General features: G+C 37.4%; 1 protein-coding gene and 1 pseudogene across 9 annotated transcripts in view; both read right to left on the minus strand.

Annotated features, from left to right (window-relative positions):
* DMD (dystrophin) overlaps window positions 1-14,161 on the minus strand; it is a 2,656,945-nt gene that overhangs the window by 1,427,761 nt on the left and 1,215,023 nt on the right. For all 9 annotated transcript variants that reach the window (XM_027533579.1, XM_027533577.1, XM_027533571.1 and 6 more), the window contains 2 exons: window positions 12,831-13,001; window positions 5,225-5,407 (listed from right to left, as the gene is read on the minus strand). In XM_027533579.1, the coding sequence (XP_027389380.1) occupies window positions 5,225-5,407; window positions 12,831-13,001 (354 nt within the window). The remainder of the gene's footprint in view (window positions 1-5,224; window positions 5,408-12,830; window positions 13,002-14,161) is intronic.
* Window positions 3,058-3,174, minus strand: LOC113888314 (annotated as a pseudogene).

Consider the following 14,161-nt stretch of genomic DNA (forward strand, 5'->3'; position numbering starts at 1 on the left):
AGAACACAACATCTCTCACACTGTGGTAGAGACGAACAGAAGACTCTTAAGGATTCTCCAATAGCCTAGCACAGAAGGAACTTCCAGTAAACTACAATTCCTATTATAGATGAGCTCACAAACACAAAATTACAAATCACATGATAAAACTCACTATTTTAGATGTAACAAATAGTAGAACCCATCCATTGTGATAAGGGATAATAGATTCATTCAAAGAATTTTACATTTAAGAAGTTTAGCTTGGTGATAAAATTTGCCAGTAGGATCTACTTTTCTTGAGACTAACAACCAGAATTCATACTTAAGAACATTCCACGTTCACAAAACTTTTGCTAGATGTTTCTACAAGCTCCCATTAGACAGAGAGAGAGGGCTCTAATGGGCAGGGACTGTGGGAACAAAAAAAAAAGAGGTGAATATGAAAAGTTAGGCAATTCTTTTTTGCCTTTTTATGAGGACGTTTAGAAACTCATCTGGTCCCTTTCCAAGATATAAAAGAGCACTGTTCTTCAAGTGTGTGCGAATATTCAGAAGGGAATGGCTGACATGTATGCCCTATTGAACTGCTGGTATGGACAAAAAGGAATCAAGGACAAATCTTTCACGTTCCTCATTCCTAAGAGTTATGCAATATGGGACCTGCCAGTGCCCACAGGCTGGTTTAGGAGGTAGTGGGTAAGATTCCAGGATATCACAAAAGCCTGAGTAAAAAGGGTTTAACTTTCTCTGTATTATAAGGCTACTGGCAAGAGTCAGCTTGAAATTCCTGTTGAAGTCTCCAAGGTTATCATGTGTGCTCAGGAAATATTTTTTCAGGTTCAAAGTTCATATGAACAAGGCCAACTGGGCTCTCCATCAGAACACAAGACTATAGAGAACAAGCCAGATCAGTAGTGATACCCTATAGAGTCTGGTGAAAACAGACACATCATCACAGATGTGTGTGGGCATTAACAAAATGTTAATAGCAATTGCACCCAGCCAAGAAAAGAAGACCAGATAAAGGGTGCATTTTTCCTTCCTTATCCTCCCATATACCAAAATTAGAAGATTATTATCCAGAAATTGAGATAAAGGAACTGTAAGCTCATTTTTTTTTCTCACTTCACCTGTGTATAAATTACTGAATCCACAGGATTAAATTGTTGGAAGATTTTAATAAAGTATGAGATAAAAATTTATCAGACTAAATTTTAATAACTAAAAGTAAATGAAAACAGATGGTATCAGACTGAAATGCTGTTTAAAAAGCAAACTATAGGCCTAAATGGAGTTTAACCTGGTTGGTTTTAGTTATAGGACTAACAAAACTGTTTCATGCTTAATACTCATTAAGTTGAGGCTTCTCAACCAAATATATTGCTTAAATCATTTCAAGGAAAAAACAGAGATAATTACACAAAAGCTGAAGATGGTAGAAAAGAAGATTTGCCAAACAAGTAAGTAAAACCTTGAGAAATGGAAAATATGGCCCTTGGAAAAAAATACACACACACACACACAGATAGATATGTATACAGATAGAGATGAATATATTTATATATCAAAGATTAAGTTATGCCTTAGGCAGTTGAAGAGAGAATTTGAGAACTGGAAGACAGATTTTAGAAAATTACCCAGAACCAAAGAAATTATAGAAATACAGAAAATATTAAAGAGAAATCAAGAATCAGAATACAGGATGGGGCGATTCTTAATAGATCTAATAAAGGTTCTCCTAGGAAGGAATGGAGAGACTGGGAGAAAGAAAATCTCTCTCCAAAACTTTTGGAAACCACCAAAAAGAGAAATAATCTTTCTGTTCTTATAAATATCACTGTGTGATAAAATGAAAGCAAATTATACATAGAAAAATAGACTAAAACTGCAAAGCATCAAAGACAAAGAGAAAATGAAAACATACCAAAGAAAACTGAAAATAAATAATAATTTGGCAGCAGATTTCTTGACAGCAAGACATTTCAGAAGAAAATAGAATAACATTTTTCAGGGTTGTAAAAAATAACTCTCTGAGTATAATTATATGCTCAGCTAGGCTATTTCTCAACACTTAGGGGGCAAAAAGATATTTTTAGTCATATAAAATCTGAGAGCACTTGCTAATCACACTCAATGAAAGAGCAGAAGCAAAAGAAATATACAAAAAAGGAAAAAGTATCACAGAAATTGGTAAAATAGTGGTGGCAAATTTAAACAAATAATAATTTCAAAAGCACAGTGGCAATGACACTGATAATTTAGGGGAATAAGAAATGAGGTACAACAATAATATGGAAGATGGGAAGTCAATTCAGAGTTAAATGATTCTAGTGGTTCTGCCATATCATTGTTAGAGAGGTGCACAGAAATCTTTATTACTGGTGGATACTGTGATCAAGGTATTCAAGATAATAATTAAGGGTCCCATTAAAATAAAATCAATAGTATATGTATTCCAAACTACTGGAGAAGGAATAAAGACAGGCTAAATAATTTGATAACTTTAATACAAAGAAGAAACTTTAGCAGTGTCATTACAGATGAGAAATTAGAGGATAATTCATTAAAAAATCTTGAAAACATTGTTCTTAATACAAAAATAAAATATTTCTTTGGAAAATATACCCCAAAACAGATTCATGGAGGAGTAGCATATTTTTAAGTGAACAACTTGAATAATACAAAGCAAAGAACAATGAAGATGTAAGGAAACTAAGAACTTAAGAAAATAATATTAAAATGTTTTATTTGACTACTATCAGAAAGCAACTTCCTAGATATAAAAAGCCCTTCTCTCATATAACCAAATAGTGAATCAGTTCTGATTTCCTGGAAACTATCAGTGTCATCTTTTCCCCTCCCATTCTTTATTTTCTGTAGCACTGACATAGCATGAATCGAAGAGATTTTCCTTTATATCCTCAGCAGCTATAATAGTTCCTGGAAACTATTAAGGCACTAGTCAAGTGTATGAGGAGTAAATTGGATAAAAAATGAACAAGGACTGATAAATGAAGAAGGAAGTAGAACTGATAGTGGAGAAACCTGGGAGTTGTAATATTGGAAATCTTGAGTACAGAGCAAAAGATATTTTTTTAATATTTTTAAAGGTCTACTTTACTGGTGGTCTACACATTAAGAGGAACTTCTCTAGTAATGAACTATAGAAATGATCTCTGAAAGTATACCCTGAATATTCACTGGAAGGACTGATGTTCAAGCTCCAGTACTTTGGCTACCTGATGCGAAGAGCTGACTCAGTGGAAAAGACCCTGATGCTGGGAAATACTGAAGACAGTACGGGAAAAGGACGACAAAGGATGAGATGGTTGGATGGCATCACTGACTCAATGGACATGAGTTTGCTCTGGGAGATGGTGAAGGACAGGGAAGCCTGGTGTGCTGCAGTACATGGAGTCATAAACAGTCAGACAAGACTTAGCAAGTGAAAAACAGCAACTCTACAGGTATAACTTATTGCTGTTGTTTAGTGGCTAAGTTGTGTCCAACTCTTTTGTGACCCTATGGACTCTAGCCTGCAAGGTTCCTCTGTCCATGGGATTTCCCAGGCAAGAATACTGGAGTGGGTTGCCATTTCCTTCTCCAGGGGATCTTACAACCCAGGGATCAAACCCCTGTCACCAGTATTGGCAGGCAGATTCTTTACCACTGAGCCACCTGGGAAGCCCATGACTTGTATCTGGTCTCTAAATATAAAAAAGCTCCATAAACAATCATGTTTTTCAAAAATAAGGTATACCTGGGTTCTTTATCAATAATATGCACAAAGATGATTCAGTTTGTGCAGAAGTTGGCTTAGTTTAAAGCCCAACTAGTTGCTGTATCTGGTAGCATCAGCATTTGATAGTAGGTTAAGTTTTGTGCTCCTTGGCACTCTACCCACTATTAGTAAACAATACTTTCACAGGGAGAATCATAGCTTGTTTTTGATACAGTTACATGGTAATCAACTGAGACACTTGAATTACGTAGCAGGCACATTCAGAGAATCATAACCTAAGGACTAAGGCATGTGGAAAAGATAAAGCAGGGCTTATGATAATAAATATTATGTAAAATGCCCCCAAAATGCTAGGTAGACAATATCTTGTAAAGAATTCTGTAGGGCATAGCAATCAATAAAGACAATTATAATAAGATAAACTGTCTCCCCAGAAAATCTCCCTGATGAGATACTTATACAGCTTTATGAACATTCAAATATATGAAAAAAAAAAGGGAGACCAGTTTCTACTGGTGGTGGTTTAGTCGCTCAGTCATGTCTGACTCTTGCGACCCATGTATTGAAACCTGCCAGGTTCCTCTGTCCACGGGATTTTCCAGGCAAGAATACTGGAGTGGGTTGCCATTTCCTTCTCCAGGGGATCTTCCCAACCCAGGAATAAAACCCAGGTCTCCCGCACTGCAGGCAGATTCTTTACTGACTGAGCTACCAGGGAAGCATTTAAAGCCCAACTAGTCTGTTGTATCTGGTAGCATCAGCATTTGATAGCAGGTTAAGTTTTCTGCTACTTGGCAATATACCCATTGTTAGTAAACAATACTTTCAGAGGGAGAATCATAGATTGTTTTTGATACAGTTACATGGTTGGTAATCAATTGAGACACCAGTTTCTATTGGCTTGCTAAAAAGTTCATTTGGGTACATCCATTATAGCTTATAGAAAAACCCAAATGAACTTCTTGGCAAACCCAATATAAATCTTGAGAAAACTTTTTCATGGGATTTTGTGATCTAATAATTGTCATAATAAAAAGATCTAGACAGGGAGCAGCTCACATTTATTGAGTGCTAGGCTAAATACTTTTTTTCCCCTTTTAATTGGAAGATAATTGCTTTACAACGTTCTGTTGGTTTCTGCCATACAGCAATGCAAACCAGTCATAGTTATATAAACATATACACACACACACACACACACACACACATATAACCTTTCCCTCTTCAGCCTCCCTCTGTACTTTAAACAGAATAACAGTTAATTTAATTTTCTCAACATCCTTTGATTTTTAAGTCCTTTTTACAGATAGGAAATAGGATTATAAACGTTAAGCAAATGGCCCCCAGTAGCTAATTTGTAAGTTAGCCTGACTAAGGAATTTGAGCCTAAGTAGTCCTTAAACTAGAGTTCATGTCCTTAATCATTATAAGATTAAGAATTTCACATACAACCATAAGTTAGCATGTAGTAATTGATAAAGGTCAAGAAAAGTGACTGACTTCTAACGTCTTGCATTTTCCATTCAGCCTGGTGCAGAGCCACTGGTAGTTGGTGGTCAGAGTGTCCAGTTCCTTTCTTAAGGCCTCTTGTGCTGCAGGTGGAGCTTGAGCTATGACACTGTTCACGGACTCAGTGAGGAGCTGCACTTTTGCTTCTTTTTGCTGGGCCTCTTCTTTAGCTCTCTGAAAAAAAAAAATGCTCTCTTAATAGCAAGGCAATGATTTGACTTCTAAGATGCATTTCTATGTATCATAATTTTTCTTCCTTGTAACATCTCCATTAGAATGAGATTAATAAAAATAAATCCAATACTGACTCCAATCACTTCCATAAATTTAAGTTTGGTTACAATTGGAAACTCGCAGGAAAAATATACTCAGAATATAACGGATCTTTAATCAGAATAGTTTGAACAGTAGTCTGTATGCAGATGTGTATTTGTGGAGAATACATACACACACACAGATATCCACACACACAAAATAAGCAAGAAATGAATATTTCAATGCTAACTAGGTTCAAAAAATCTCATAGACCAGAACTGAAACCACTTATAAATTACTCAGATGGATGAATAATGAAATCAGTACAAATATCATTATTTAAATCAAAAGATAATTAACAGAAATAAGCCTTCTTAATGCTATATTTGGGAACATATTATAACAGAAAAGTGTTAAGTAACTGAAAGCAAGTAAGAGAAAGATCAGATACTTCCCTATCCTGGTTAGTCAGTCACTGCTGTATCTTTATCAATTATATGTTCAGTATCACTCTAGTCTTCTCTCCTTCCAGGAAAAATGTATTAAGATACCCAATATAGAGTTACTCCTACTTGGTGACAACATGAAATCCAAAGCAAAGCCCTTAAATGCTCCCTTAAATCATCGAACATAAATCCAAATCCTACAACAGGTTTGAATACCCTCTTACTCATATAGCCCACGGTGGCCTATGGTATGTACTCGCCTTCACTGCCAAAGTAATCAACTCAATTTGTACAACTACAGAGTGTTGTTCTGTGTGTTACTGTGAAGGTCAACCTTGAGATGAGCTTTCAAGCGTAAGTCATTTATGTGTGATGTGAAGGAAATAGTGGTAGGGAGGTGGGGAATGGAAAAAAGAATGGAGATTGTAAGGGTATACTTATTAAACCCAGCAACTGCTGCTGGTGACAAGTTTAATTCTGCTAGGAAGGTCTACGAAACAGGTGTACGTGTGTGTGTGTGTGTGTTCAGTTGTTCAGTCATGTCCAACTCTTTGTGACCCCATGGACTGTAGCCTGCTGGGCTCCTCTGTCCATGGGATTTTCCTGGCAAGAATATTGGAGTGGATTTCCATTTCCTTCTCCAGGGGATCTTCCCGACCTAGAGATCAAACCCACATCTTCCTGCATTGGTAGGCAGATTCTTTACCACTGAGCCACGTGGGAAGCACAGGAAACACATGGCTGAGGTTTATCCCACTCAAGGGTGAGGACACTGAGAAATTCACACACCATCTCCCATCATTGGTTGAACACTGTTGGGGAAATGTTAATTTCCCGGTATGCGAAGCCAGACTCAGGTGGAAAAAGCGGGATTCGGTGGCCTCAGAAGCCCTCAGGTAAAGAAATTCAGGTTCTTGCAGGTAAATGGACAAACTCAACTATAAAATGCCTTTCAACATGATCCTGTTATGTCTTTGGATTTAGGCCCATAATGCCTTAAAATGTATAAAATATGATGGCAAATGCAAGCTCTTTTGACTATTAAATGATTTCCTTCACTGATTTTAATCAATTGAAATTTTATTTCAAAATTCTAAAATAAATCTGTTTTTTGACACTGAGCATGGGATTTGTTTGACACAAATCATATTTTGGCTATTGTAACTTTATCATTAAAAAGACTTTGAGAAATATTAATCACTTAGTGTGTGCTCCTGTGTGCCATGACATGTTATATGTGTGAACTCACTGAATCTTTAACAAAATCGTGTGAAATGAGTTTTGTTTCCTTTATGTTATACATCCAAGAACTGAGGTTCAGTGAGTTTAAAGTACATCATCCTGGGAGTTGCATGTCTTCTTTCACACAGCTTGTCTTAAGCCCATCTCAAATCCTCCATGAGGAGGAGAAGCATGATCCAGTGTATCCAGTGAATGAAATTACAATTTATACAAGTTATGAACAACACACACAACTATCAAAAATGCATAATGCGAAGTATATCCCCTTGCTATTTAGATGCTCATAAATTTTTTTTAAAAAATCAGTTTTATAATTTCAAAAGGTTCACAGAAGAAAGATATGAGAAAAGGAGATCATGAACAATTTCTCCACTGTACTTAGGCTTGAAAGCTCATCTCAAGGTTAGTCTTCATAGTAACCCACAGCAACACTCCCACAGTTGAATCAGCTGAGTTTATTACTTTTGGTAATGATGGAGAATACACACCATGGGCAACCATGGGTTATATGATTAAGAAGGTATTCAAATGTGTTGTAGGATTTGGATTTGAGTTTGATGATTTCTACATTTTAAAGACAGAAAACTAAATGGCATAGTTTAGGCATAATCCTCCTCACAAGTGGTAGCTTTTGTTCCATATATATTTTTTTAAGATGTATTTATTTTCGCTGTGGTGGGTTTTCATTGCTGCACGTGGGCTTTCCCTAGTTGCAACAGGCGGACTTTTCATTGTGATGGCTTCTCTTGTTGTGCAGCACAGGTTCTAGGCACATGGGCTTCAGTAGAAACAGTGCATGCACTCAGTAGTTGCAGCTCGTGGGTTCTAGAGTGCTGACTCAGTAGTGTGTTATATGGGCTAAGGTGCTCCATGGCATATGGCATCTTCACAGACAAAGGATCAAACCTGTGTCCCTTGCATTGCAAGGCAGATTCTTAACCACTGGACCACCAGGGAAGTCCCCTGTTCCACATATTTCTATGAAGCTAACCATCATAAGCTTGGACACCTTTCATTGCCCGTATCTTGAACCAGCGGTTCTCTAAGTATGGTTCCTTGGGACCACCAAACTTACTCCTGGGCATGACCTGGAAACGTATTTACAAATTAAAATTCTCAGGGTCCAGCCTAGATTCACTAAATCAGAAATCCTAGGGTTGGCCATATAACTCTGTTTTAATAGCCTTCCAAGTGATTCTGATGCTCACTTCATTGTGAGAATCGTTGCTCTAGCCTGTTCCCCATAGAATGAGAACAGCAAATACATGTATATTAAGTGAAGGTATTTTAAAGAGACCAGAATACCAGACTATCTTACTTGCCTCCTGAGAAATCTGTATGCTGGTCAAGAAGCAACAGTTAGAACCAGACATGGAACAATGAACGGGTTCTATATTGGGAAAGGAGTATGTCAAGGCTGTATATTGTCACCCTGCTTATTTAACTTATATGCAGAGTACATCAATCAAAATGCCAGGCTGGATGAAGCATAAGCTGAAATCAAGATTGCTGGAAGAAATATCAGTAACCTCAGATATGCAGATGACACCACCCTTATGGCAGAAAGAGAAGAAGAACTAAAGAGCCTCTTGATGAAGGTGAAAGTGTAGAGCGAAAAAGCTGGCTTAAAAGTCAACATTCAAAAAGTTAAGATCATGGCATCCGGTCCCATCACTTCATGGGAAATAGATGGGGAAACAATGCAACAATGACAGATTTTATTTTGGGGGGCTCTAAAATCACTGCAGATGGTGACTGCAGCCATGAAATTAAAAGACACTTGGTCCTTGGAAGAAAAGCTATGACCAAACATAGACAGCATATTAAAAATCAGAGACATTACTTCGCCAACACAGGTCCATCTAGTCAGTGCTATGGTTTTTCCAGTAGTCATGTATGGATGTGAGAGTTGGACCTTAAAGAAGGCTGAGTGCTGAACAATTGATGCTTTTGAACTGTGGTGTTGGAGAAGACCCTTGAGAGTCCCTTGGTCTGCAAGGAGATTCAACCAGTCAGTCAATCCTAAAGGAAATCAGTGCTGAATATTCATTGGAAGGAATGATGCTGAAGTTGAAGCTCAAATACTTTGGCCACTTGATGTGAAGAACTGACTCATTGGAAAAGACTGATGCCAGGAAAGATTGAAGGCAGGAGGAGAAGGGGACAAAAGAGGTTGAGATGGTTAGATGGCATCACCAACTTGATGGACATGAGTTTGAGCAAGCTCCAGGAGTTGGTGATGAACAAGGAAGCCTGGCGTGCTGCGGTCCATGGGGTCACAAAGAGTTGGACACAAATGAGCAACTGAATTGAAGTCCAGGTAACCCTAGGACTGGAGTTAACACGGTGTAAAAAAAAAAGAAAAAGAAAATCGTGAAAAACTGAAATTCCAGAATTTTTTTAAAAGGGATTTATATAAAATTTCAAATTAGACTTACTGCAGGCCTTCTAAAGACATTTGGAATAAGATGTTTCTAATCCAACTTGCCTTGTCTCTTTGATGCTAATATAAAAAAAAATTGTTTACAGAGAAAAAAGTAAAAAACAGGATTATCAAGTAAAATACAGGAGCAGAAAGTAAAGAAAAAGAAGAAAGTCTCTACTTTTTATCTGAGTATATTGAGGAGAGATGCCAGAGTAGGTGTATCACTCTCTTCCAGCAATAAAGATAAATGTGCTCTCAACACGAGCACAGGTGAAGGCCTGGACAAGGTTCTATCGCTCCCTTTTGTGTAGGGGACAGACAAAGCGATTACCTTGACTGGCAGACAGAAGACCAGAAAACGCCAACTCCCTTTGCTGCTACTGGCCCAGGCTGTCTGAGCTGCTTCTCTTTTCATTATTATGCTCATAATGCACCAATGTTGTAGCTAGATCAGTTTTTTAAACATGCAAATCAATGTGGACTGTGGGGCTGGGCCACTCATGTCAGGGATTTTTTATAAATTAGTTTTAAATTTGAGACAGTCTACTCTCCTGTACTGGAAAAGAAAAAGGGATCTGACTGAACAGTTAGCCAGATAAGCAAAGGGTTCAAAGAATGAGGGAAGAGGGCCAGAGACAAACACAGGAACTGGGAGAAACAGAACAGCTGAATGCACGCTGACTGCTGATTATCTACTTTGAGACCTGAAGCAGTGGCTACACAGCACAGGAAGTGATGGTAAGAACAGCCATGAAAGGCTGAGATGTGAAGGCAAAGGCAATGGGGAGGCACATGCTTTATACAACAGTATGGAATGGAATGGAATGGCATATGATAGAGTGGCTTAGAAAGGAATAGGGATAGAGGGAAATATATTCAGATAAAGCCTATGACTAGGAGTAAACTCGGAGAAGGCAATGGAACCCCACTCCAGTACTCTTGCCTGGAGAATCCCATGGACAGAGGAGCCTGGTAGGCTGCAGTCCATGGGGTTGCTAGGAGTCGGACACGACTGAGCGACTTCACTTTCACTTTTCTCTTTCCTGCATTGGAGAAGGAAATGGCAACCCACTCCAGTGTTCTTGCCTGGAGAATCCCAGGGACGGGGGAGCCTGGTGGGATGCCATCTATGGGGTCGCACAGAGTCGGACACGACTGAAGCGACTTAGCAGCAGCAGGAGTAAACTATTAGACCTATCTAGGAATATCTGTTTTCTGACCCCCAAAGAGAAGCGTAAACAAGTTTCCTTTCAAAGTACACTCCAGCTCTCATATTCTGTAATGATGTAACTTCCCTCATGGTGACCTCCCCACAGTCAAACCTAAAATAATTATAGACCTCCTGACAGCTCTGCCATTTCACTTAGAATGAAAACCCCTCCATGTCCCGCAAATCTGCTGTATCAGCAGATACCTACTTTGCCTCTCCAAATCATCTCAGGTCATTTGTGCTGTTTTACTCTCTTCAGGTAGGTGGGCTTCATTCTCTTCCCAGATAGCCTTAGGGTCTTTGCAGGAACTCTTCCCTCTGACTGGAATGTGCCCCGATAATACTTCTGTAAGGCTGCCTTTTTCTTATGATTCGTATCTCATTTTGTTTATAATTCCTCACAAATACCCTACATATCAACCCTTTGTAAAACAGCATCTCACCACCCTCAACTCCCAACTAGACTCTATGATTTATTTCACAACACTGGCTTATTTTTAGGCAAATTCTCATGATCTCAAATGAGTTTATTTCTCCATTCTTTGCCTGCCCTGTCACCAATGAGAATGCAAATTCTAAGAAGTCAGGTGGCTTTTATGTATTGCTCACTACTATATTCTATGTCTAGAAGGGTGTTTGACACAGTAAGTATACAATATTTCTTGATAAATGAATGAATTCGTGAATTTATGAATATTTCATGATAAATGATGTACGATATTAGATGAGACTGATTTTCTAGCTTTTAATATTCTAGACACTATTACTGTTTCCAAAATATAGTCATTCTTCTATATTTCAATTTTATTTTCTACATGTAACTAAAACCATAATATACCTCTGATATTTAAACATCTGAGTTTAAGTATCTGTAAAATACAGTTAAACATCTGTACTCACTTCATGTGAGTACATTCTGCTCTTAATTACAATATTCACTGGATAATCTTATAAACTATATAATAAAGTACATATAATTTCTTACCTTGCAGCAATAATAAAAATCATAATAATAATTAACTAGTTTGGGGCATCTATTTTGTGTATTACATTAGAACTTCCATGTTTCATCTTTCACATGATTCTGAAAAGCAGGTATTTTGATATCCAGATTACAAGGGAATGATTTTTCACTGGGTTTTTGTGACTTACCCAAGTTTACACAGTTCGGAAGGGGTCAAAGCAGGTTTTAAACCCAAGTGTTTGGCTCTAAAATGATTTTGCTCTGTCATGAGGCTTCAAACCAAACAAATATCTATTAATAGTTCACCTAGGCTAATGTTAAATAATATGTTATTGCTACTACATGAAGATAATATTTATCATTATAGCTGAAAATCATTGAGTGCTCACTCTGAGTTAGGTGATTTACTTACATGCAAGTTTTATTTTTCAGTTCATACATTCAAGTTATGAAATGAGATGATTTACCCATGAAAAAATAAGAGGATTATACTGACTACTGAGTTGCCCAGGGCCATACTACAATGCCATTGTGTAGATTCAATTACCTGGCTTCACCTGCAAGACCTAGCTATATGCCAGTTTCCTTGGTCCTAAATCAATGTTATTTATTTTATCTTACTGTTTCAAGAGAAGCTCATGTAAATACAGTCCTTTTACCCATATTAAAGACCAGCAGCTGAAATATTTAGTACTGCCAAATTGTAAGAAACCCCTTAAAACACCAAATTAACAAAGCCTATTGACATTTTCAACTGTCATTTCACCAACACTTTGACACTTTTCCAGTTTGAATTTGCATCAGCTAGAAACATCTGATGAGTAGCTGAGTCTAATCTCTTAATAGTACATAATTTCAAGGGGAAAATGTTCCAAACTGTGATTATCAATATTTATGTTTTGACCACAATACATAAAATTAATAAAAAGTTTAAGCATTCTATACAATGCATATCAAAGTTGAAGCTAAATTAATCAAAAAGCAACCTCTATTACTAAACCAAGAAAAGAGCAGACTGTGCAGAATCACAATTTGTTTTATCTGGTTTCTTTTACCTTCATCTCTTCAACTGCTGTCTGTAATTCATCTGGGGTTTTATATTCAAAATCTCTCTCTAGGTATTCTTCTTCGGCTTGTGTCATCCATTCATGCATCTCTGACAAATCTTTCTGAAGGCTTACAGTTTTATCCAAGCCTCCCTTTAAGGCCTCCTTTCTGGCATAGACCTTCCATAAAACAAACCAATAAGTAAAGCATGAATATTGAAAGTCATAAAACATTATCATTATACTAGTATTGACGAGTCTGTAAATAATAGAAAGCTTGGAAAAGATGAAGCCAGAAGTAAATAGCTTATATGAATGAGGAAAATAACTCATGGCAATTGGATACACTTAATTTCCCATAAGTGTTAAAATAAGATATAAGCATTTACTTGACATAATGAACAGATTCCCCTAAGACCACAATTTAGCTGTTGTATACGGTAATTCATTTCTGCAAATGGAGAGTAAAGAAAAACATTTTTTCATGATACGTTTCAGTTGGAAAACTGAATTTATTGGCATACATAGAAGTAGAAATTCTTTGTACTCTTTGATGCTGTTTTACAATTTCAAATATCCTGCTGCTGCTAAGTCGCTTCAGTCATGTCCGACTCTGTGCGACCCCATAGACGGCAGCCCACCAGGCCCTGCCATCCCTGGGATTCTCCAGGCAAGAACACTGGAGTGGGTTGCCATTTCCTTCTCCAATGCATGAAAGTGAAAAGTGAAAGTGAAGTCGCTCAGTCGTGTCTGACTCTGAGCGACCCCATGGACTGCAGCCTACCAGGCTCCTCCGTCCATGGGATTTTCCAGGCAAGAGTACTAGGAACTTAGTAATCATATACCTATAGAAAACTCTCATAAAAAAGGAAAATGAATAAAAGATACAGTCATGTAATTCACAGAAATAAAATTAAAATGAGGCCATACATATGTGAAAATTTGCTCAGTATCATTAATAGTTAAATAATAGCAAATGAAGTTAAATTACTGTATTTTCAAATATGAGATTAGAAAAAAGACTAATTAGAATGTCAAGTTTGAGCAGGGATGTGGGAAAACAAAGGTTTCATAGCTGTTTAGGGAAATATACACCACAGTAAAAGCTTTTAGACAGTAAACTGGCAAAATGCATTCAATGCCTTAATGTTCATCAATTTGAGCCTGTTCTTCCACATATAAAACGATGTGTCCATAGTTGCATGTACAGTATTCAATTCAGCTTTGAAGACAGCAACATATTGAAAACAAACCTAAAGGTGCTTTCATGGAAGATCAGTTAAATAAATAGTGGGATACACATGTACACACACAGAATGGGGTACCAATGAGCACTGACA

Source organism: Bos indicus x Bos taurus, chromosome X (genome assembly GCF_003369695.1).
Source record: "Bos indicus x Bos taurus breed Angus x Brahman F1 hybrid chromosome X, Bos_hybrid_MaternalHap_v2.0, whole genome shotgun sequence".
NCBI lineage: Eukaryota > Metazoa > Chordata > Mammalia > Artiodactyla > Bovidae > Bos > Bos indicus x Bos taurus.